Source organism: Eumetopias jubatus, unplaced genomic scaffold, assembly GCF_037043125.1.
Source record: "Eumetopias jubatus isolate StellerSeaLion01/CBP00866 unplaced genomic scaffold, mEumJub1_p1.0 scaffold_15, whole genome shotgun sequence".
NCBI lineage: Eukaryota > Metazoa > Chordata > Mammalia > Carnivora > Otariidae > Eumetopias > Eumetopias jubatus.
Window position 1 is genome coordinate 79,921,893 of NW_028274821.1, and position 24,043 is coordinate 79,945,935.

At 45.6% G+C, this 24,043-nt stretch overlaps 1 protein-coding gene across 1 annotated transcript in view; it reads right to left on the reverse strand.

Moving 5' to 3' along the window:
* The window catches only part of BRINP1 (BMP/retinoic acid inducible neural specific 1), a 122,160-nt gene that overhangs the window by 19,536 nt on the left and 78,581 nt on the right, over positions 1–24,043 (reverse strand). The window contains exons 5-6 of the mRNA XM_028107894.2: positions 9,444–9,680; positions 4,917–5,139 (exon numbers count right to left, since the gene is read on the reverse strand). Coding sequence (XP_027963695.1) covers positions 4,917–5,139; positions 9,444–9,680 — 460 coding nt within the window. The remainder of the gene's footprint in view (positions 1–4,916; positions 5,140–9,443; positions 9,681–24,043) is intronic.

Below are 24,043 nucleotides of genomic sequence, written 5' to 3' on the forward strand. Positions count from 1 at the left end.
TGATGACTCAGGGTTCCACGGCTGGGGCCGTTTCCTAAATCTCAGCACACTACATTCCAGCCTATAAAATTCTAATCCCAATCCATCACCACCCCCATGACCTTAATGAGCTAACCCTGCCTTTGGTATCATCATACACTCAAACCATGGTGTCCCTTTGCCTCTGCACACTGCTCAGAGCCTGTACCAGCCCTTGACCAGCAAGCCCACCAATAAGAGAGCAAGACAGTTCCAATCCTGCCACTTACCTGCCCTGTGACCTTGGGCAAGTTAATTACATCTCTGCCTCATCAGTTCCCTCATCTATAAGGCAATCAACTTTGTAGAGATAGTATATATATATATAATAAAATATGTCATCATTACCAACACTTAGACTTGTTGAGTATTACCATGGGCTAACTAACTTACATGCAAAATATCAGTGCCTGGTAAAAATAACAATAAGGAAAATAGCTGACATATATTGTGTGTTTTCCATGTGGCAGACACTGCTCTAAGCATTTTATGTGGGTTAAAGCATCCAATCTTCAAAACAGCCTTAAGAAATTGGTGCTATTATTAGCCCCATTCTACACATGAGAAAACTGAGGCTCAAAGCTGGTGCTAACTTCCCCAGGGTTACAGGATAAGCAGCTGACCAACCTGGGCTGTGAACCCAGGCAGTCTGACTCTAGAATCTTTATACTTAGCCAGCTCTCCTGCTTGTTATAATAGCTGCTCAGTAAGAGGCTGCTATGGTTTTATAATTAATCTTAGTTGCCCTACATATAAGATGGTCACCTCTAGCTCTATTTATACACAATTTATCTCCAAAAAAGATTCCCTCTGCCCCCAAAGACCCACAGCCCCCAATATCCACTCCCTTGAATCTGGGCTGGACTTTGGCCCACGGAATATGGCGGAATGGACTCTGTCTGACATCCAGAGCTAAGACAGAAGTTGAACAGCTTCCTTTTGGTCTGAATATGCTGTCGCACTGCCGGAAGCCTGGACCACATGGACAGGGCACGTGTAGGCAGTCTGCCCGGCAGTCTTCACTGAGCTCCCAGCCGAGAGCCAGCAGTTTGCCAGCCATGGGCATGACGTCCAGTACAGTCAAGCCCTCAAAGGAGCTTGGCCCCAGCCAACTTGAAAGACCCCCGGCTGTGCCCCCGTCAACGTACAGAATCATGACAGTTGATAATAAAGTGTTGCTTTGAGCCACTAAGTCTTGGGGTAAGTTTGTTGACAGCAGTGGATAACCAGAATGTGCCCCTTTTGCCTTCCAGCCCCGTGTTAAGGTTCCAGGATGCCTTAAAACTAAGCCCCGATTACCGAGACTTGACCAACCACTTAATTTTATAGGTAAACACCTCTTTGAAGTAACAATAAAATAATTAACATTTATTGGCCTTGGGTATATTATTAAACTCTCTGTGCCTCAATCCCTTTACCTGTAAAACAGAAATAGTAAGATAGTGAAAGTACCTAGTTCCTAAGGTTGCAGTGAGGTGGAAATGAGCTAATTCACCTAAGGTGCTTAGAACAGTGCCTGGCCTTTAGAATACATATATAAAGTGATAGCACTCTCTTTCTCTCCGCCGCCGCCCCGACCCCTCTCTTAATGGAGCCAGGCATTTTATAGGCTTCTTAAAATTTTTCAATCTTCATCCTCATACTTAACCCGAAGGCAAGTGTTATTAACCCATGTCACCAGGGAGGTGCAGGGACTGACAGAGAGCCTCGTGGCTGGTGGACGATGGAGCCAGGATGTGGACCCAGTCCGCATGTGGTTAAAGCCCTGTGCTCTTTCCCTGTCCCACCCCTGCCTCGACACCACCACCCCTCTGCGACGCATGTAAAAATCCCTCTGACCCATGGGAGCGATGGCATCTGCTTGGTGGACTCCTCTTCCCTGGAGCCTGGCTCACAGACAAATTGCAGCAGAGCAATGGACTCATTTGCAAATTCCAGCTTGCTCAGCCCCAGTGGCCCAAGGTCCCCTGTGTTAGCCTTTGACACCAGTCTGTGGCGGGGAGGTGCGCTGCCTGCCGGTGTGAGAAACATTCATTAAAGTCTCCGATTCGGATGTCAGGAAGCAGCTCACAACCAGCAAGGAGGTTCAGCTCTCCTGGGAAGGCTTCAGAGGAATCCACGCAGAGCCAAGTTTCTGCGCCCGGCACCCCCCAGCACCCAGCATTCAATACTTGTTAAATGAACATAATTGACTGACTTGCCAAGGTGAAATTCTAGACACCCTCCCCAGGTGAGTAGAGGAGGGATGCTGTGATTACGGCAAGTTTTCTCATCTCAGGAGAGAGGGCAATACTGTGAGTTCTTTGTTTGAAGGTGCTGGTGGCGGCGGGACATTTCTAGCCCGACAGCTTGCACGGGAAGAGATGTGGACATCTGCGCTCAGAATAGGGAGGTGATTTGCCGAAGGTCTCACAGCTTGCTAATGGGAAGGCGGGATCGCGATCTAGCCCCCTGATTGTTTGGTGTTCTTCCCATTCCTCTGAGGAGAGAAACGGACTTTGAAGAGGTAATTAAGTTAAAATGAGGTTATTGATGTGAGCCTCAACCCAACAGGACTGGTGTCCTTATAAGAAGAGATTGGGACACAGAGAGGCACAGAGGGAAAGCCATGTGAGGACACAGGGAGGCGGCGGCCATGTATAACCAGAGAGAGAGGACTGAGAAGAAAACCAACTCTGCTGACACAGCAATCTTAGACTTCCAGCCTCCAGAACTATGAGAAAATAAATTTCTGGTGTCTAAACCACTCGGTCTGTGGCACTTCGCTATGGCAGCCCTGCCAAGCTAATTATATATATATATATAGATATATAGATTTATATCTATATATATATATAAAGAGAGAGAGAGAGCTTTCCATGATTGTTAACAGAACCCCTCCTCTGAAAGACATCCTTCACAGCACTGTTTGCTGTGCTCGTATCTGAACCCCCCGCTGTACCTGAGGCAGGTCACATGACAGAAGCCTAGATGGAATCCCCTTTAGGCACTTGCTCATGGTGGCGGTTTGGGCACAGGCGGCAGACGACAAGGAAGCTGTTTTGTGACTGGACCCCTTTCCTAGTTCCTGCTCTTGGGGCACTGCAACAAGTGAGCAACGGGCAGAGCAAATCCTATTTGGTTCATAAACTAGGTGTGAAGCAATGGGTTCAGAGTTGGAAGGAATGGGAAAAACAGAGATGAGCAGACAAGTGTATAAAGGAGGAGATTTCATGGTGGAGAAATAGGGAAGACGGGCAGGGGCTTTAAAGTCATGTAGATAGATTTAAAATAAGGAGCTTTCTGGATTGGCTGGTGCAATCAGAAAGACTTCATGGAGGAGGCAACATTTGATCAGAGTCTGAAAAAATAAGAGGAAGACGAGCGGGTGCACGGGGGTGGTTGGAATGAGGGAGATGCTTAGGAGAGTGTAGTGGTCTTTAATCTTTGAGTACCTGTAGAGCTGGATGACGAAGAACACACTATTTAGAATCATAGAGCCAGGGGAGCTTCTCTCTTCCTCTTAGGGCAGGGCTTCCAAACCTCAGCACTGTTGACTTTTTGGAGAAGGATGATTCTTTTGTGTGGGGACTGCCAAGGTTGCAGTAGCACGCCCACACCATTATGATACTCAGAAATGTCTTCAGACATTTCCAACGGTTCTCTGGGGACACAATCATCTCCAGCTGAGATCTGCTGATGTACACTGTAGTTCTGTACCAATTACTTGACCTCTCTGCGCTTGCTCTTTGATCTGTACAATGGACGTAACAATCCTATATATATAAACACGTGCTGGCAGCGAACTTGTTAAGGAAATGTGACTTAGCCTTACTCTTCTATTTAGTTTTTTAAAAGATTTATTTATTTGAGAGAGAGAGCGAAAGAGCAAGCATGGGAAGAGGCAGACAGAGAGACTCCTGCTGAGGGCAGAGCCCAACCTAGGGCTTCTGATCTCAGGAGCCAGGAGATCAGGACCTGAGCTGAAACCAAGAGTCAGACGCTTAACCTACTGAGCCACCCGGGCGCCCCTTAGCCTTACTCTTGTATGAAGTGGATCTCTTTTCTCTGAATAAAGCTGATCCCCTAACCCCCACATATGGAATGAGTAAAGGCAGAGCTGTGCTGGTTGAAGCTGGGTGCGCAGCCCCCAAGCCTGCCTTCTGCTGGCTAGTGACCTCTTTGGGGGCCTGCTAGAGGAAACGCCCAGAAGCAGCTCATACATGCCCTGGGAGAGTGGAGTCTGAAAGGCCTGGATTTGAATCCCGGCTCCTTCCTGATGGGTTCCAGAGAGAGTAAAGAAACCTGGAGATCTCTGAAGACCAGGGAGCTTTGGTCTTACAGCCCAGAGGGAGGCAAGTGAAGCGTCCAGGCATTTAAGGAGGCTCTCACTCTCAGGTGAGAACCTTGCACTCCAGGACCCAACCACAGAGGGCCTCCTTAAATTGTTCCTGGTCTGTGCCTTGTTTGTTCTACTGACTCCAGGCTCACATCAAAGACCCTCCATTCCTAGCTGACTGATGAGTTAACCCAGTTTCTTCACCACGAAAGATGGGGATGCTAAAATCTGCCTTGTCGAGTAATTTTAAAATTAAATAGATAATACACTGTAAGCAACGAGAAGAATGTCACATGGCAGTCAGGGCTATGGTCGGTTCCCTTCCACAGTCCGATGGATCAGACAGAACACGGAGGCTGGGAGTTCAGGGCATATTCAGGAAACAGCGAGAAATCCAAGGATAGCCAGAACAGTAGCAGAGAAGTCAGAGATGATCCAGAAAACGGTCGGTCTGGACCACACAAGGCCGGGCTGGCCACCGGCAAGTGCACCCTGCGCCCAGCATCCCCCGGGGCAACAAGGGGATGAAGCTAGCACCGGGTCTGAGCCTGCAGAGGCAGCAGGTGGGGGCCGCACTTACCTCTCCCGAGGCAGCTGATGGTTGGGATTGTGGCGGCAGCGGACGCTAAGGCCAAAGAGCTTGCGGGCCGTGCGCTGGATCTTCTGCCTCTGGGCCTCGGTGGTGCTCTGCAGGAGCTTGTAACGGTTCTGCAGGTCCCAGTCGTTGCCCCAGTGCTGATGGATGCTCCCGATGGTCAGGAAGTGGTTGCTGGGGAGACGCTTCATAAAGGATTTAAACTCATCTAGCAAGAGACAAAGGCCAAGAGAGAAGGGCTGAGCGTGGGGCAGCCCCCATCTGAGGTTGCCTCTCATGCTCAGCCCCACCTACCAACACAGCAGGTTTGCAAATAAAACTTCCTCCTTTGAGGCCCATGAACACTGCTGCTCCAGCCCGCTCTGCTCTGACCACGCTGTGCAAGGGCCACTCCACTTTCAGGAAGGTCCTTTTCCTTTGCTCTCATGGGAGTGAATCTGCAGCCTGCATCCCCACGGAAAACAGGGCTTCCCAAACTCCGGTCATCTGCACGCCAGCTTGATAATGATAGTCACATCTCATTTGTACTTCTTTTTACTTAATATTTTCTTTGAATCAATTAAACCACTTTTTTTGTATCCAATTCTGCCTTAAGGAAACCTCCATCACATGCTTTCAATAGAATGGGAGCTATAAAAATAAAGCTGGACTAATTGTACATAATAAAAAAATAAAATAAAATAAAGTTAAAAAAAATAAAGCTGGAAATGCAACTACGATGAAAACCGTATTAAGAGATCCTGGACCGATAGCGTTGCCTGCTCAAGGCCCTGCGCCCACTCTCCTTGAGACATACAGGAAGGTCATGAATGATAGGTGCTAAAGGTGTATTAGCACCAACTCCCAAGTTCTCTTTGGTGTCATCTGCAGGGTTGAACAAGAACTGAGACAGGTCAAGCTCCCCACTGTGTGATCCAGTCCCGCCGGAGGTTGTCTGTGTACCCTTTCACATCACGTCCCCTTTTGGGGACACACCAGCTGAAGAGATGGGGGCAAATCCTGGGTCTCTGGGGGAAGCTTTCTGCCTCAGTGTGTGGTTCTGTGTTTCAGAGTTTCAGTATTTGCTACAACTTGACACAGCCTTAGAGGTTCTCTAGGCCAGGTTTCTGGTTCTGCATAGAGGGAAACTGAGGCCCCGGCCCCTCCCCAAACTGAAGCCCAGAGTGGGGAAATGATTTTCTGAAGGTAGAACAGCCTGCAAGTGACAAGAGGCAGGACGCAAATCAGAGCTGTTGTTTTTTTAATATTATATATATATATATATATATATATACACACACACACACATATATATACACATATATGTATTTGCAGCTTAGTACTTCCACTTCGTGTTATAAAACCTATAAGGAAATTTCAGGTCCATTAGGCATTCATTTTCTTTTTAAAAATGCCTACATAGCTTTCAACAAGCACCATGCTCAGTCTGAAACACCTAACCCATTATAAGTGATTTTACAGCAAACCTATGAGGTGGGTACTTTTAGTGCCTCCTTTTATAGAAACTAGGACACAGAGAAGACAGTTGACTTCCCAAGGTCACACAGCCAGTAAATGGTAGAATTAGAACTCTAGCCAGGCTCTGAATCTTATGCTCTTACTCAGCGTTATACGCTTACTCTCAACGCATAAGGAAGACCAGTATATTGGGAGAAAAATAAATAAATAAAAGGTGCTGGAAACAGGAATCTTGGACTCCCACGAAACTTCCGGCATGTCATTATTAACAGTAGGACATGCAAAAGGAGACCGAACCGCATCTTGGCCCCTGAGCAGCTGTAAGACCATCATGCTTTCAACACCTCAGTTTTCCCATCTGTCAAACAGCTATCCTGGCACCCCAAGCAAATCTTCAGAGAGTGACATCGACTGCCTCTGCCGAAATAGTTCTTGACGTACAGAAAGTGTCCAGGGGATGCGCGACGATGTAGGATTGGAAGGGTATCGGACGACTGTGCTGACTGATTTATTCAGGGAGCTGGCTGGAGGCAGGGGGCTGGCCCTAATGACTCTATGCTTTTTGGCTGCCCACCCCTGCCCCCGTGGAAGAAATGCCACCCTCCTGTGGAAGGCTCTGTTGACCTCGAAGGACAGAACAGTCGTTTCAATGAACCTGAATCTGGGTCAGATAGGGATATATAATTTAAAAGTTAAAATGATTTAATTTTCTTGACTTGAAGTAGAACGGTTCCCTCCCAACAAAGGAGGTGTAGACAGACCCCCATTTGGGTGTGTAAACTAGGCTGGTTCTATTTGACCACCAGCACTCCGACTGTGAAGGAATCATTGGCTCTTCCCTTTTGGCTGGTCATTAATCCCCCCAAAGTGCCTGGTTGGATGGGGCATTTAGGCCATTGCCTGAAATGAAAAGGAGGAAAACACACACGCACAAGCCACCTATACAAGTGGAGATGGGTGGATTTGTCTTAATGGGTAAAACCATTCCAAATGGATAAGTACAGGATATCTGTAGTGCATGTGTGCTATCATGGGGAGAAAGCGTGCCATGGAAATTATTTCTGCAGCCTCTCAGCTGTGTCTCCTGACCCACTGAAAGTGGTTTCTCTTCCTTGGGAATAGGATTAGATGCTAAGGATCCTTACTGCTTGTGCACACAGCTGACGTTCCCCTCTGCTTTTTAGCAATCGGTGGAATCTCTCTGCAAAAGCATTTTATCAAATGCTTTTTTTGTTTGAGGCCAAATAATGGTCATAACACATTTCCATCATGAGCCTCTCTTCTCTGAATCCCTGGGATTTTAAATGGACTGATGGGTGCAGGTTCATAGGGTGGTCCCAGCTCCATGCGAGCTGCAGGAGAGCAGAATCGCTCATGCATTGTGGGCTCCGCAAGCTGGCTGGGGGCTCAGAGTTCATGGAAACCAGTGGTTTTCCCACACAGCTCAGTACGACTCAGCTTTCACCTGGGGTGCACAGCGGCTCCAAGGTATGATTTTGTTCGATCAAAGGCTTTCTCGGCTAAAAATTTAAATAAATTCAAATATGAAAACCACAAACATGTCCTCTCATTTATCAGATGAGGGAACTGAGGCCCAGGGGGTAAAGAAGAATTAATAAAGTTACAGAAGCTGCTACAGGCTCTGGATTTGGAACCAGGGGTTCCATTACCGACCTTGTCATTTGCTAATGATGTGACCCTGGGGAAGACACTGGGTCTTGGCACCCTCTGTCCTCTGGGATGCAGGAATATCACTACTCGCTGTAATGCAGTTGTTGTGATAAATTTAAGGAATATTAAGTTGTTGTGATAAATTTAAGGAATATTAAGTTGTTTTATTTTTTAAAACAGTAATGCTCTCTGCATATGTCCATTTATTTAGCAGATATCTGAGCTGATATTAAATGCCAAGTATTTACTTGGCATCTCTTCTTGGAAGTCTCAAGGCTTCCCAAGGTGTTCATGTCCAACGCTGAGCACAGTCTTTTTTTCTGAACCTCCCAAGGTGTTCTAGCTTAATGAATGGTACCAGCGTTCATCAAACTCTAACAAACATACCTAAGAAAAGCTCTTGAATCTCAACACCCATCTCTTCGTTTAGCCAATGTAACATCACGCCTAACTATCTCGGCATCTCTGCATGTTCCCCGTTTTCTCCACCGATACTATCGTGCTAACAATGTCACTGTCCTCTCCCCGCTAGGCACTTTAGGATGGCCTCCCACTGGCTGACATACACTCCCCCACTGATTTCTGCATCTCAGATGCTCTTCCCCAACTCGCCTCTCCTGACCTGCCCGACCTGCCTGGCCACATTCAACCTCCCCCTCCACAGATTTGCTCCTTCTTCACACACCTGATTAAAATGTCCTAATTATCTGTATGGTCATATACAGAAAGTCATGTCTGACTTTCACACTCACTAGAAGCTCCACGGAGGCCGAGCTCCAACTCTGCCCCTCATCCACTTTATGGCCCTGGGAGACTGACTTTCTTCTCCTGAAATTCATGACCATTAATTTTCTTAACCACGAAAAGCAGGAAATAGCTAAGTACCTGAAAAGTTGCTTGAGCTTTAACAAGCTGTGAATTCTTTGGATATCTATGTCTGTAAGGATATCTACCTATATGTACATGTATTAAAATCTACGCATATGTACGTATTTACACATGCATGTAGGTTATTTATTTAGACACACACACACACACACACACACACAAACAGACTCAGGAATCAATACAGATACTTTTGACTCTCTATTCTCCAAAGGCTTCTCTGTGTTATATGGCATTACTCTCTCTCTGTCTTCTGGGTACCCTAGAGACAATACATCTTAGGACCACAAACTCGATTATGTGATCCATGACTCCATTCGATGGAGACTGACTGAGTACCTCCTCCCTGACAGCTACTAGACCGGGCTCTGGTCCCTCCCCAGTGAAAGAGTTGGGGTCACCGAATATTCCCTCATAGTGGGTCCTAATTCTAGTTAGACAGTTTCCTTTCCTTGACTTGGGTCAGGGCCATTGATGCAGTACGACTAGGTTCTCTACCTGAATTCTCCAGGTCCTTATAAGCTTCGGCCCAAGACTTGGCCATGTTGGCCAGCGTGTACTCCATGATCTGGATGTCGGTGATGGGGCAGTTGCATTGTGGGAACTCCTCCGCGCACTGACATCTACATTGGCTGTTCTGACATACGTACTCCCCCTCACCATTACACATGATGTAGCTCAAGGCCGACTGGACAAACTTCTCTTGCAGATACTGAGGGAAGATGATCTGAAGACCTGTTTGAGAATAGCAAGAAAGGGAAAAAAAGAAAGGTTAAAGAAGGTGTTTCATTAGCAGTTTTGAAAGGTGATGCATAGGAATCCGAAGCTGCTAGCTTTCTCCCCATGTATTGTAACCAAAATATTTCTGGGCCTGCCTGGATCCAGACAGGCCCCCTTGGCGAGGCCTCCAGTTGCAACGCTCCTACTTAGACTTCTCCAAGTCATGACCTTGGCCACCCCTGAAGGGCATACTTTATTCCGTAGCATTGGGACTGAGGCCAGAGCCTGATCTGGCCTACACCTTTTCCATTTGGGGACAAAACCCTTATTGAAAGCACACGATTATTGTTTTGTTTTGTTTTGTTTTTCTTATTTCCTTCATTTCTTTTGTGTTCCTTTCTTCAAATATTTACAAACTCTATTTAGGAAGTACAGGTCCTGAGCTAGGCACTAGGTCTACAGAGATAAAAAAGACATGATCCTTGCCCTTGGGGAATTTACAGTATAATCAGCAGGGATAGACACGGACACACATCATCATAACATAGCTTTATAGACCTGCAGCAGAGAAGGCCATATGAGGCGACAGGACAGCGGAAGGTTGCAAATAACATTGCTTGGATAGCAGGGAAGCCTTTATAGGAGAGACGGCATTTGGGTTGGTTGAAAGGTAAATAAGAGATCCTCATGCAAAAAGAAGAACAGGAAGCACATTCTAGAGAGAAGAATAGCAAGAATAAAGATGTGTATGTCTGGGAGTTGTTGGTGAATGAAATGAATTTGCGTGCGTGGGCGTGCACTGCTCTAACGGAAACAGGCTTCAGAGGGGAGCAGGTGCCAAAGGGCACATTTATCATATGCTAAGGAATTTGGACTTCATCCTATGGATGATGGGGATACTTTGGTAAATTTCAAGGATAAGAGTAATATAAAGACAGTGGTATAATTTAATAAGACCAGTGCATCATAAAAATAGTACAGGATGACATCAGAGAGAATTATTATTTTTTCTTCTTTGCTCTAAACACAAAGAGGCCAAGGCTCAGAAGTCACAAGCCCAAGCCTACAGGACGAACACTCCGGACCACACCTCATAATCTTTTCTCTATTCTTGCCTAATGAAAGTCTTAATCCTCTCAGGATTAAGGATAGAGAAGGATTTCTCTGGGCACGTGCACTACTCACATACCCCTGAGATGTGACCATAATGGACTATGGCCTAGGGTGTCCAACTAGAAGGACAACTCTGGGCTAAACTAATTCACGAAAGCACTTTCACCTAAGACATTTCTCTCTACCTCATTTGGGGCTGCTGACAGTTTTAGCCATCAATGCATATGCGGGTAATGGTTTAAAGACCCACTGTGTGAGAAATAACTGTGTTCTCTGGATTACATTTTTCTCTCATTCATGCTTCAGGGACACCCCCTCATCCTACTCATCAGGGGTTTGCTGAATAAGCTTGGCTTTTCTCTCCTTCTACTTCACAGTTGTGTTTCTACATTTTGTCCCCCTCTCTCACTTTCAAGTTATTTAAAAAAAAAATGAAGTGCCATCATTTCATCCTGTCTTCATCCAGCAGCTAAAAAAGACTGTGTTCAGAAGGGCATTGTGGGAAAGAAGATGGTGCCTCCAGCCCGACTGACAGCAGGGACCTAGGAGGTAGTTAAAAGCTGGGCATTGCTGGTCAGGCCCCTCTCCTTACTCCCTACACATCTCGGGCAAGTCCCTCGAACTGTCTAAGGCTTTACTTCTTCTTTTGTAAAATGGAGATGCTTTGAGTACTTACATCAGAAGGTTGTTGAAAGGGCTAAGTGAAGGAATCCCTGAAAATTGTCCAGAACAGTTCCTGGCACATGGCAGGCAAACAGTAAATGTTACCCATTCCTAATTTTTAAAAAAGATTTCTTTATTTATTTGAGAGAGCAGGGGGAGAGAAAGAGAGAATCCTTAAGCAGAATCTCTGCTCAGCGCAGAGCCCAATGCAGGGCTCGATCCCACAACCCTGAGATCATGACCTGAGCTGAAATCAAGAGTCAGACGCTTAACCGACTGAGCTACCCAGGTGCCCCAATTCATTGCTATTTTTGATGATGATGATGATGAAATCATTCCTGGGATTGACGTTTTTCAACGTGTCAACAGGACCTTCAGGATAAATGAACAATAGCTGTGGGTATTTAATAAGAAGAAAATAGCCAGCAGTCGAGCTCTTTGCAGAGACTTCATGAGACGTGGAGTTTAGAATTCTGTGCCTGTTGAAGTGGCATGGTGGTGGGGAGTACGTGATTCAGGAAGGCGGATCTGCGTCAGTCCACAGGGAAGGTGTTCTAAAGGACAGAAGGAGCTGTAGGGCCTGGGTGCTGCGGGCTGGCGGACTGGGGGTCAGCTCCGCACCAATGGGCAAGGGGTCCGCAGGAAGCTGAGCGATGGCTGGGGAGGGTCACCGGCCAAGAGGGTGATGACACAGACCCCAAAAGATGGGGCCAAACACATCAAGCAGTAGAGTCCCTTGTCAGCTAAGTCTCCAATTCTTTCAGAATATGCATTATTGAGTCATTTTATCTGTATCACGGTTTTTGCTTCCAAAGCAAAATTTATTTTTAGCTGATCCCAATCCCCTATAGGCATCTGAGTCTATGGATTGGGGTTAAGTTTCTGTTGGAACTCTATAGACTATACTCTCAGTCCTATTTTTCTAGCTTGCTCATCATTTCCTTTCTCCCTTTTGTAGGGGATAAAATATTCTATTCTTGGTCCCAGCCCAAAAGGAATTTGGGGAGAGCATTTTTAGAAAATTGCGTCAAATCATTTCTCCGTTTGGCAAGGATACAAAAGGCAGTATTACCTACCCCATTAAATGCCAACTGAACACAGATGAAGTTTGGGGTTGGGGGGTTTCTGGGAGCAGCTGAAACACAAAACTGATTGCTCTTTAAAAAAGGAAACTCAGATCATGCCGAGCTGTCTCTGAGGCAGAATCTCCTGGGCAATTTTGAAAGAGAATAATGAAGACGTAGCAATTAAAAAGCACTTTTCTGCAAAATGTCATTACTGTTTAAAGTTACATAACCATTTCGACAGCAGCGGAGGTTCACAGAGCAGTCACCGCCGGAACTGTCTCCTGATGACCTGTGTCCAACAAAGGGGCCCATTGCTGACCTCCAAATTGGCGCCTGAGTCCTGCCGGCTTCAGTGGGAGTCATAAATAACTTGGAGGGCAATTTGGCCTGTGGAGCCACAGTTTGAAAGATATACAGCTACCAGCTGGGGTGTAATATTCTAGACCCACAGTTCCCAAAGACACACAGAGTGTGGGGGGTAGAGGAGGAAGAGAGAGAGAGGGAGAGAGGGAGAGAGAGAGAGAGAGAGAGAGAGAGAGAAAGAGAGAGAGAGAGAGAGATGGGCCACCATTATTGCTGAGCATATAAATTTTGCCTCAAAAGACCCAGGAAGGCAATAGCTGAGAGTTTCACTTGAACACCAAGTCACTCGTGCTGAACATATGGGATATCTCCCCCTAATCTCATTATACTTAAAAAAAAAAAAATCTTGTTATACTTTAAATTGGAATGTTTCACTGTTCTGCGAAGTGAGTGGGCAACGTAGATGTGGGAACATTCACGTCATCTTCTTTCTCTTCTCCTGATTTTTGCCTGACTTTGTCCCTTAGTCTTCCTCCCACCTCACCTTCAACACAGACGTTTCACAATCTTTTTTTGGTATTTTACATAGTCTTTGTGTGAGGAGGGATGATCTCTCCCCTGTCACACAGGAGGATATCTCTATCCCCTTGCTTCCTCACTCCTTCTTCCTAATATTCTCTCTCTCTCTCTTTTTGAAACACATTCCCTCCTTGTGCGGGTCTTGTTCTCCCACGGTCTCTGCACGTGTCCCTCCCTGTGCCAAGAATATTCTCTCCCCGGATCTCGGCACGGCTCCCTTGTCCCGCAAGCCAGACCTTCCCAGATCCCCCAAATTAAAATGCTTCTTTTACTTGCATCGTGTGATTACTGATGGAATGGATCTTATTAATTTGTTTTCATATTTTTTTTTTCATCTCCCCCATTAGAGAGTGGGCTTCAGGGGGACAGGGGCCTTATCTGTTCCCCTCAGACCCTCCCTCAGAGTATAAATTAAGGCCAAGCCCAGTAGAGGCTCCAGACACTCATTTGTTGGATTTTCATTCAATAGCCATTCTCTTTTTCACCCCGACTGGAAAAAAAGAAAAGAAAAAAAAAAAAAGTTGTCCCTAAACACTTTGAGGATGTTGGAATTGGCCCAAAGCTGGCCTGAAGCCTCACACCCAAAGTAGCAGACTCAGGCCTCAAATCCAGGAATTGTGACTGCGTTTCGGAACACTTGAGGGCCCTTCCAGCTCTGAGGCAGCAAAGAGCGGGACCTGAGACAAACTCCTGCCTCAGCGTCCCCATGGTGGCTCTGGCGCAGGGCGGTCCCTGCGGATGTCTCAGCCTCTCTGAAATCCAGGCTACTTGCCTGTGAAGTTCAAATCCCGGGACCGCTGCAAGGAATACATCAGCGGGAAAGGCATAAACAGCACTCAGCAAGAACCTGGCTGCTATGGGCGGGATGTTTGTGTCCCCCAAGTGCCTATGTTGAGGCGCCGGTGTTAGGAGGTGGGGCCTTGGCAGGCGATTAGGTTTACAGCAGGTCACAAAGGTGGGCCTCCACAATAGGATGAATGGACATAGAAGAAGAAGAAGAAACAGAAAAGGTCTCTTTCTCTCCCTCTCCTTCCATGGACACACACGAAGGAAAGGCCATGTGCACACACAGTGGGAACCCAGCCGTCCACAAGCCAGGAGCATGCCTTTACCAGACAATGAACTTGCCGACATCGTGATCTATAGACTTCCAGCCTCCCAAACTGTAGAAATGAAGGGCTCTCGTTTAAACCACGCAGTCTATGGTATTTGTGATAGCAGCCCAAGCAAAGACAAGAGCCCAAGTAAGTGATCAGGAAATGCTATGCACCCCCGTGTATGCCACATCAGAACATCATCCATTCCCTGAACCAAACTTGAGTCTTTCTTGGAAACATCCTCCCGAGTGGCCACACTTGGGCCGGTAGGAAACCTGCCCAGAGTGCCCTGTCTCTTAAGAGCATTCTAGGAATTATTACAGGTCTCTATTATTTATCATTCCACTGTTTCTACTTCAGGGAATCTTCCTCCTTCTCTTTTATCTTTCCTTTTCTTCTCTCCTTCTCGGTCCTTCCGTGTGCCAGGCACCGAGCCATGGACACCACGGTGAATAAGGCGGGCACTCCCTGCCCTCGTGGACCTCAGGGCATAGGGAAGGAGGCGTGTAAACTGCTGCTTGGATGCAGGGCAACCAGTGATCTACCAGAAGCATGAGGTCGCTTGGCGAACGCAGAGGAAGAACACCTAACCCAGACTGGAGTAGGGGCAGCCATAGTCGCTCTCCTGGAGAAAGTGGCATTTGGGCTGAGACCTCATGGAGTCACAGGAATTAGGGGATGAGAGGTCGGCAGGAAGAGCAGTTCAGAAAGTGGGAATAGCATGGGCCAAGGACTCAGGCAATAGAACTCCCTCCAGCTAAGGACCAACCTGACCATCACCTTCCTTTCTGATTAAGGTTCACCCTTTTTTGTTTGTATGTTTGCTTCCAGGTTCCCTAGAGAAGAGATGGTGCCTCAGAGAAGATGAAGATTCTGAAGGGAAGAATGACAGAGGGCAGAGATCTACCAGCTCATTAGAAGAACAGCACTGCTTACAGCAACAGAGGTCAAGGATCCTTGTCCGTTACAGACAAAGAGTATATCTGGGATTCCAAAAAAGAAGTGAGGGCTCACTGCCTTGTTGAATTTCAACCACCGGGCAGCTCTAGAGTAACAAGAACTTTCAGGGGATCCCTACGTTGAATTCCTTGATACCTTCAAGGACACAGTATTGCCGCCCAAAGCAGGTACCTGGTCCAGGCGACTGTGCTCAGTGAGCTAGGGAGACGGGGGGCACCCGATCAACCAAGCTGAAGGTGCCTCTAAAAGTTGGAGGGTGCAGTCCAACTTTCATCTCCGACCCCGATCCTGCTCTTTTGCTGTGAGGAACTCATAGCCTCCTTCTCTTCTTTCAACAGGTAGTACATGGGGGTTTGTTGGAGAAGATGCTTCCACCTTCTAAGGACACAGAGGGGCTACTTGGAGATTCAAAACTAAAGCATAAAATCCAAGTACAACAGACAAAGGCCTGCATTGATGATTAAAACATAAAAAGCAGCTTTATGTCTGGAACACAGTAGGTGTTTAATAAATATATTTTAAATATTGAAGAGGGGAGCCAGGGTGGCTCAGTGGGTTAAGCATCTGCCTTCGGCTCAGGTCATGATCCCAGGGTCCTGGGATCGAGCCCCACATCAGGCTCCCTACTCGGCAGGAAGCCTGCTTCTCCCCCTCTCTCTTCCTCTGCCCCGGCCCCTCCCCAACTCGTGCTCTCTCTTTCTTTCTCTCAGATGAATAAATAAAATCTTTAAAAATAAATAAATAAATATTGAATCAGCCAGTGACACATTACAAAGGTGAAAAGAAATAAACCTGAAGATAATAATTATGGAAGACTTCGTGATGTGTGTGGGATGTGGGTAGATCCCGAAACACAAGCATGGTTTTTAGCAGATGATGAAGAGGAGCCACGGTGTTCCCTGCAGAGGGCATACCTTGAGCAAAGATAGGTCAGTGTCTGAACACCCTGGATCAATCAAAGTCTTGTTCAAGGCAAGAACCGTGGCTCTTTCTGTTTTGTTTGTTTTTTCGATGAACTTTGTTTTATTTTATTCTATATCACAATTACCTAAAATAGTAGTAGTTTTGATGGACGTCCTCTTTTCTGACCTATTTCCTTGCCTACTAAATGCACAATTTCTTTTAGGGCTAAGAGAAAGAGGGGAAAATACAGATTCTATTTTGGTTGAGTAGAAATGCTGTTCTATCTTGTTCCTGCATCAGAATGTGGCCCCTGCAGGTACCTCTGAGCCCCACAGGAGTCCCAGCTAAGTTCTGCTTGTCAAACTCCATCCATTTCTGAAAAGCACGAGATGGGGAGAACAACAAGGCCTAAACCTTTTGCAGAAAGTCAGCCTGATCCCCTTCCTTGTGAAAGCCCAGGGATCTCAGACTGGCAGATAAAGGACTTTATGGCTCCAACACCCATTCTGAACTCCAAAGTAATGAAGGCATGCAGGTCAATTACCCATCTGTTTGTGTTTCTATTGCTGTGAATTACAGTATCCATCGCTGACAGCTCATTGGAGTGGAATGAAAATAAGACGATAATTCACCGGGTGAAACCGTGCAGAAAGGGCGAAAAGGCTATGATCTCATTCAGAAGTTCAGCCTTGTCTCCGGGATGGGTCATTTGCACTCGGGGGTGGGGGGAAATGAAGAAAGGCAGCTACCTGGGGCGGGGGGGAGGTGGGTGGGTTCTGGCGCCCCCTTCTGGATAGAGTAACCTTTTGTGTTCCCAAGGATCATCCTCTATTCTGTGGGATGTCAAGGAATAGACTTGGAACACTTCGATGAAAGATTCAAGTAAATGAAAGTCAGCACAATAAAACAAAAACCTCTTTAATATCAGGAGTTTTGAGGGATGAAACAGGTTGCCTTCGTAGGTAGAACACTGCTCATCACTGGAAGTGTACAAGCAGAATTTAAAGAACCCAAGGCCCACATGGCATGAGGTTATCATTAACTTATATTCAATCCCCATCCAGGCAGTGTCCTCCCTTCGAAAAAATTACAGACCGCACCCCCCGCCCCCGCCTCTGCACTCACATGGGTTCACACGACACGTTTTGGCCAATGAAATGTTTGCACAAGTAACGGGTACAACTTCCAAAACAGCTAGAAGAACCGACACAACCTTGGTTTTCTGTGCGTCTACTCTGTGCGGCTGTTCATTCACTGGTTAAGCAAAGATGGATTCGGCATCATTGGTGATGCGCCAGGTAATCTTCCAGACCCTGGAGGAAGGGCAAGGAACTAGAAGCAAAATCCTTGCTCTCATGAAATTTTCCGCTTAGTGCAGGAGATGGACAATGAGGGGGCTACATAAACACAGGAGGATTTATACTGACAAAAGGATTGGGGGCAGGGAGACTTCTGCATGACAATTTTAACTTTCTTTTTCTTTCTTTTTTTTTTTAAGATTTTATTTATTTGTCAGAGAGCGTGAGAGCACAAGCAGCGGGGAGCCACAGAGGCAGAGGGAGAAGCAGGCTCCCGGCTGAGCAAGGAGTCCGGTGGGCGTCTCGATCCCAGGACCCTGGGATCATGACCTGAGCCGAAGGCTGATGCTTAAGTGACTGAGCCACCCAGGTGCTCCCCATTATAACTTTCAAAAAGAGAATATGGCCTAAACTCTGAAATCACCAAGGATATGAAGGCCAACATACTTTTTAAATTCAATTCCATAAAATTTCAACGTGAAGATACCCTCACAGAGGGTATTAAGAAGAAGAGGTTGATTCAATTTAATTATAAGCCTCTTCACACAAGTCATGATAAAAACCAACCCTGATTATCTATAAAACTCTGTGCTACCCAATCCCTCGATCAGCTTATGCCTCCAAATTCTTCTCTATTTCCCTTTCCTTGCTACACTCTGCCACACCACCGCCACTGCCCTGCAAATGTAGAAAGTTCTCTCCTGCTCAGATTTTGCCCCCAGCTCTTATTAACTGCAGGACATTGGGAAGCTAACATCAAGAGGCTTAACGTCTCTGCTTCTGTTTCCTCATTAAAGCTTCCATGGTAGGGTCCATGTAAAAATCAAATAAACCGTTTTGTATCTTGACTCTGGTGGTATCTTTATTACACAACCGGAAATTTCTAACTCACAGAATTCTTCACCTCAAAAGGGTGAACTTTTCTCTATGTAAATGGTACCTCCATGAACTGGAAAACAAAATTAGATAACACACAGAAATCTCTTAGTTTAGGATAGTTGTTGGACTAATGTCATTTCTTGTCCTCACCCTGTCTTCTATTGCTTTCCCTGGGGGGCCTTTGGCAATCTCAGGCATCTCCTCCGTCGGCAACTAAAAACACCTTGCACACAGCTCAGATTCTAACAGAACACCTATCACACCACATTACGTGTGTTCATGTTCACGTTCCTCCTGGTCTGTGATTTCCTTGAATGCCAGAGGCAGTGCCTCGTTCACGTTCCATTTCCCTGTCAGCTAGCACATTAGTGGGTTCCCAGGAAATATGTTTGAATGAAGGCAAATTGAGACAGAACGTGTTTCAGAGAGGACTGTGGTTCTCTGCCCTATGCCTCGCATGCCCCACCTCTCTACAGCCGTCCTTCCTGAGTAGGACCTGTATCATCTTTCCCAACATTGTAGCTTAAAATCTAAAGCAATTTCAATTTTGACTCAGGACTGGAAGGAACAGGTGCTCAGAAGCATCTGAGAAAAAAAAAAAAAAAGGCAACACAGAGCCAAAAAACATCCTAGGAGAACAATGATGCTAAAGGTCCTGACTACTAATTTTAGCACATATTCTGTTCGGGATTCACGGCTACACATTATGACTCTTAAGAACTGTAACTGTTCCTGGGTGCCTGGGTGGCTCAGTTGGTTAAGCGACTGCTTTCGGCTCAGGTCATGATCCTGAAGTCCCAGGATCGAGTCCCACATCGGGCTCCCTGCTCAGTGGGGAGTCTGCTTCTCCCTCTGACCCTTTCCCCTCTCATGCTGTTTCTCTATCTCTCTCTCAAATAAATAAACAAACAAATAAATAATATCTTAAAAAAAAGAACTGTAACTGTTCCTTATATTTCTTTGCATTCTTTGCAAGATATCAAGTACAGTGCTAGATCATAGTGGGTGTGCAAAAATAAAGCGGCTCAATCCAGCAACTGTTAGTAAAGTCCGTTTTCACTCACCTGTTCATTGAAACAGGTGCTGAACTTGATGCTAGAGATACAGAAACTAAGACACAGTTTTCTGATCTCAAGGAGCTCCAGTTTGGGACAAAATACATAAATATCAAATTATAGTAAGATGCACAAATAAATATACACAAGTTTCAGTAGAAGGAAAAAAGAATCCTCTACTTTTATAAGAGTAAAGGAGTCTGGAAAAGTTATTTTGGACAGGGTCAAACCCAAATGGTATGAATAGTCCAGCATTTGCCAAGTTGTATGCTACAGAGCCATAGATCTGCAAATGTAACCAAGATCAAAAACATTCAGGAAATTCTGTATTTAATCTACCTCTGGAGACTCATAATACACATTAGCACAGTTAAGGCACTGAGAAGTCCTGCAGTAAATAAGTGTGGCTTATGCTGTTTAATTCGATGTTTCAGTATTACTGAGCTTTTGTTAAGTCACTGCATGGTAACAAATAACCTCAAAATCACAGTGGTTTACAACCACAAAGGTTTATTTCTTGCTCATGTTTTATGTTGGCTGGGCTTTGGCTCTATTCCAGATGTCGTCTTCATTTTCTTCCTTCCAAATTTTTATTTAAGTTCTAGTTAGTTAACTTATAGTCTAGTATTGGCTTCAGGAGTAGAATTTAGTGATTCATTCTTACATACAACACCCAGTGCTCATCACAGTAAATGCCCTCCTTGGGGCGCCTGGGTGGCTCAGTCATTAAGCGTCTGCCTTTGGATCAGGTCACGATCCCGGGGTCCTGGGATCGAGCCCCGCATCGGGCTCCCTGCTCAGTGGGAAGCCTGCTTCTCCCTCTCCCACTCCCCCTGCTTGTGTTCCCGCTCTCGCTGTGTCTCTCTCTGTCAAATAAATAAATAAAATCTTAAAAAAAAATATGTGCCCTCCTGAATGCTCATCACTCATTTAGCCCATGCCCCCACCTCCTTCCAACACCCCAGTTTGTTCTCTATAGTTAAGAGTCTCTTATGGTTTGTTTCCTTCTCTCTCCTTCTCTTTTTTTCCCCTTCCCACACGTTCATCTGTTTTGTTTCCTAAATTCCACACATGAGTGAAAACATATATTTGTCTTTCTCTAACTCACTTAGCACCATACCCTCTAGCTCCACCCACGTCATTGCAAATGGCAAGATTTCATTCCTTTTGATGGCTGAGTAATATTCCATTATATATATGCACACACCCCACATCTTTATTTATTAATTAATTTATTTATTTGACAGAGAGCGAGAGAGGGAACACATGCAGGGGGAGTGGGAGAGGGAGCAGCAGGCCCCCCGCTGAGCAGGGAGCCCGATGTGGGGCTCGATTCCCAGGACCCTGGGATCATGACCTGAGCCGAAGGCAGACGCTCAACCGACTGAGTCACCCAGGCACCCCACATGCCACGTCTTCTTTATCCATTCATCAGTCAATGGACACTTGGGCTCTTCCATAGTAGCTCTAGCTTTAATTTTCCGAGGAACCTCCACACTGCTTTCCAGAGCAGCTGTACCAGCTTGCATTCCCACCAACAGCGTAAGAAAGTTCCCCTTTCTCTGCATCCTCACCAATACGTTTTTTCCTATGTTGTTCATTTTAGCCATTCTGACTGGTGTGGGGTGGTATCTCATTGTGGTTTTGAGTTATATTTCCTCTAGACTCGAAGGAGCAGCTTTGCCAAGGTGTATGCCACTATCACACAGAAGGAAAAGAGCAAAAGCCATGCCAGACAATGTCTCCTCAAGTGTCTGCTAAGATGGAGCATGGGATATGTTCTTCTACATCCTATTGGAAAAACAAGCCAAGTGGCCAAGTCCAGTGCCAACTAGCTGGGAGGTATACATCTCCCACAGGGAGCACTGGTGGTCACATAGCAGTGCACTGTTATGTATAATCCTCTTAGGGGAGAGAACAATGGAATCATGCAATCTACCATAAGATAAACTTATTTTTGCACCAAACTTTTTTTTAAAATTCAATTACTATATGATCCAATAATTCCATTCTTAAGGTATATAGCCAAAAGAATTGAAGGCAGGTATTCAAACAAAAACTTGTACACAAATGTTCATAGCAGCACTATTCATGAGAGTCAAAAAGTAGAGACAATCTACATGTCCATCAACCCATGAATGGACAAACAAAATGTGGTATATCTATGCAATCAAATATTAACTCAGCTATAGAAGAACAAAGTACTGATACATGCTACAATATGGATGAACCTCGAAAGCATTTTGCTAAATAAAAAGAAGCCAGGCACCAAAAAAAAAAAAACAAAAAACAAAAACACATATTGTGTTATTCTATTTATATAAAATATCCAGAAAAGGAGAATCCACAGAGACAGAAAGCAGACTAGTTGCCTGCGGCTGGAGGGAAGGGGCAGAGGGTGAATGAAGAACGGCTACTTCATGGATACAGAACTTGTATCTGAGATGGTGAGAAAGTTCTGGAACTAGAGAGTAGTGTCCGTTGCACAATATTGTGAGTCTACTTCATGCCCCTTAATGAACTGTGCATTTTAAAATGGTTATGATGTTGACCTTTATGTAATACATATTTACCCCAATAAAAAACTGAGATTCCAAATAAACTGATTTGACAGTTCAAATTACTTTAAATCAGTACATATTTATTGAACACTTATTATGAGCTAAACACTGAACTAAAGAGAAGTGAATACTGAACGCATGAAAAAGGGTATGGTTTCTACTCTCAGGGATGTTAATTACAAGTTAGTAGTGGCATGTCTGATTGTGCACATAAGACAAGGCTGTATCTGGGAAACAGTAATCAATGATAAAGGCACATGGAAAGTGCTGCGTTTGCAGTGCCAAAAGAGAGCTTAATTCTGACTAAGATGCATTGTGACAAAAAAATAAGGATTGATTTAATAAGCTTAAAAAATAAGCAGGTACCTTATCTACATGGAATCAATGCATTAGTTTTCATGGGTGGTTTATTTAGGCTTGGGGCATCCTGATGCCTGATTTCTGCCCCACCAATGAGACCAACGAGAAATCGAATGGGACATGGCTGTTAAAGTAGACCAAATCACCACACTGACTATTTATCAGTCAGGATTTCCCTGCTGCGTACTCAGCCATAAGTCTATTTGAAAGGTATAGACCCACAGGCTAAGAGATGAGTCCTCATATCACTTCTCTCAAGACCAGCTTCAATCCCATCAGAATTTCCACCTTTCCTGTACAAGTGTGAGTCTTTACGGAATGATTCCAGATGTCCCCGGGTCAGAGGTAGCATTGGTATTATATATTGCAAGGCCTTAGTCATCTCTGCTCCAGGGGTATTTGATCCTTCCTGGTTCTGGCTCTTTTTGAGAACATGAGAATAGCTATGGAAATGGCATACCAACAAACGTATACAAGTTAGCAAGTAATGTGAGGAAAATCATAGACTTTCCAAAGTGAAGAGCAGAACCTTATAAGCACACAGGGCTATGGATCTATTTGCTCTATTAGAAATCATGATTCTGATTTATATGTTTCAGGTTGAGAAACAATATGGTTTAAGAGCACTGACATTGAGTGGATCTGGGTTCAAATCCCTGCTCTGCCACCTACAAGATGGTTACTTAACTTCTGTGAGCCTCAATTTTCAAATCTGGAAAATGGGTCTTCGTTGAGGTTTACAGGAGATACTGCTATAAAGAAATGAGCTCTTCACCTGGCACATGAGAATTATGCAGTGCATCGTAAGTGTAATGATTATTTTACATCAGACCTATTGGCTTTTAGGTAAGGTGCTTTCTACGTGTTTTCCAATTAAATGTAGAGCAATGGCCCTGTGGCAGGGGGTTTTTTATTCCTGTTTTGCCTATCAGAAGACCTAGAGAAGCTCAGGGAATTAACAAGTCCAAGGTCTCATCACTCTAAGTCTGCTTTCTGGATCCTCCCTATTCTATTTGAGTGCTTCTTGGTGCCTAAAGGAAAACTAATATTTGGATGCAGCCAACTGGGTAGAAGTCGGCCACCCCCTCAGTCATAAAGACACTGCTCTTTAATTCAGCAGGCCGTACAGAAAGAGCCATGGGAAGGCAGAAACACCGATTCCCATCAGTGCCTCCCAGGCCCCGCTCATCAGACAACAAGGGCCCTAATCACAAGCCACCGCCTGTCCCTTGGGCTGATTCTGCTGAGGACTCACCCCAAAGCTGCTGACTAGAGCAGGCACTGGCAACCATCCCTCAGCATTCCACCCTGGGGTCCCAAGGCCACATGGAGTGATGGGGGGGCGGTACGGAGGGGCCTTTCTGAAAAAGAGACCTAATCATGTCCTGCCCCCTCATCCTCTACTATTGCAGTTGGGCAGGGGCTTAATCCCATTCTCCCCACACCTAGAAATGTGTTGTGCCGACTCAGAGCTCCCTAGAGAGGTAAAGAAGCCTTGGAGCCCAGGCGGCAAGGAATCAAAAGCCAGGGGAACCTTGGG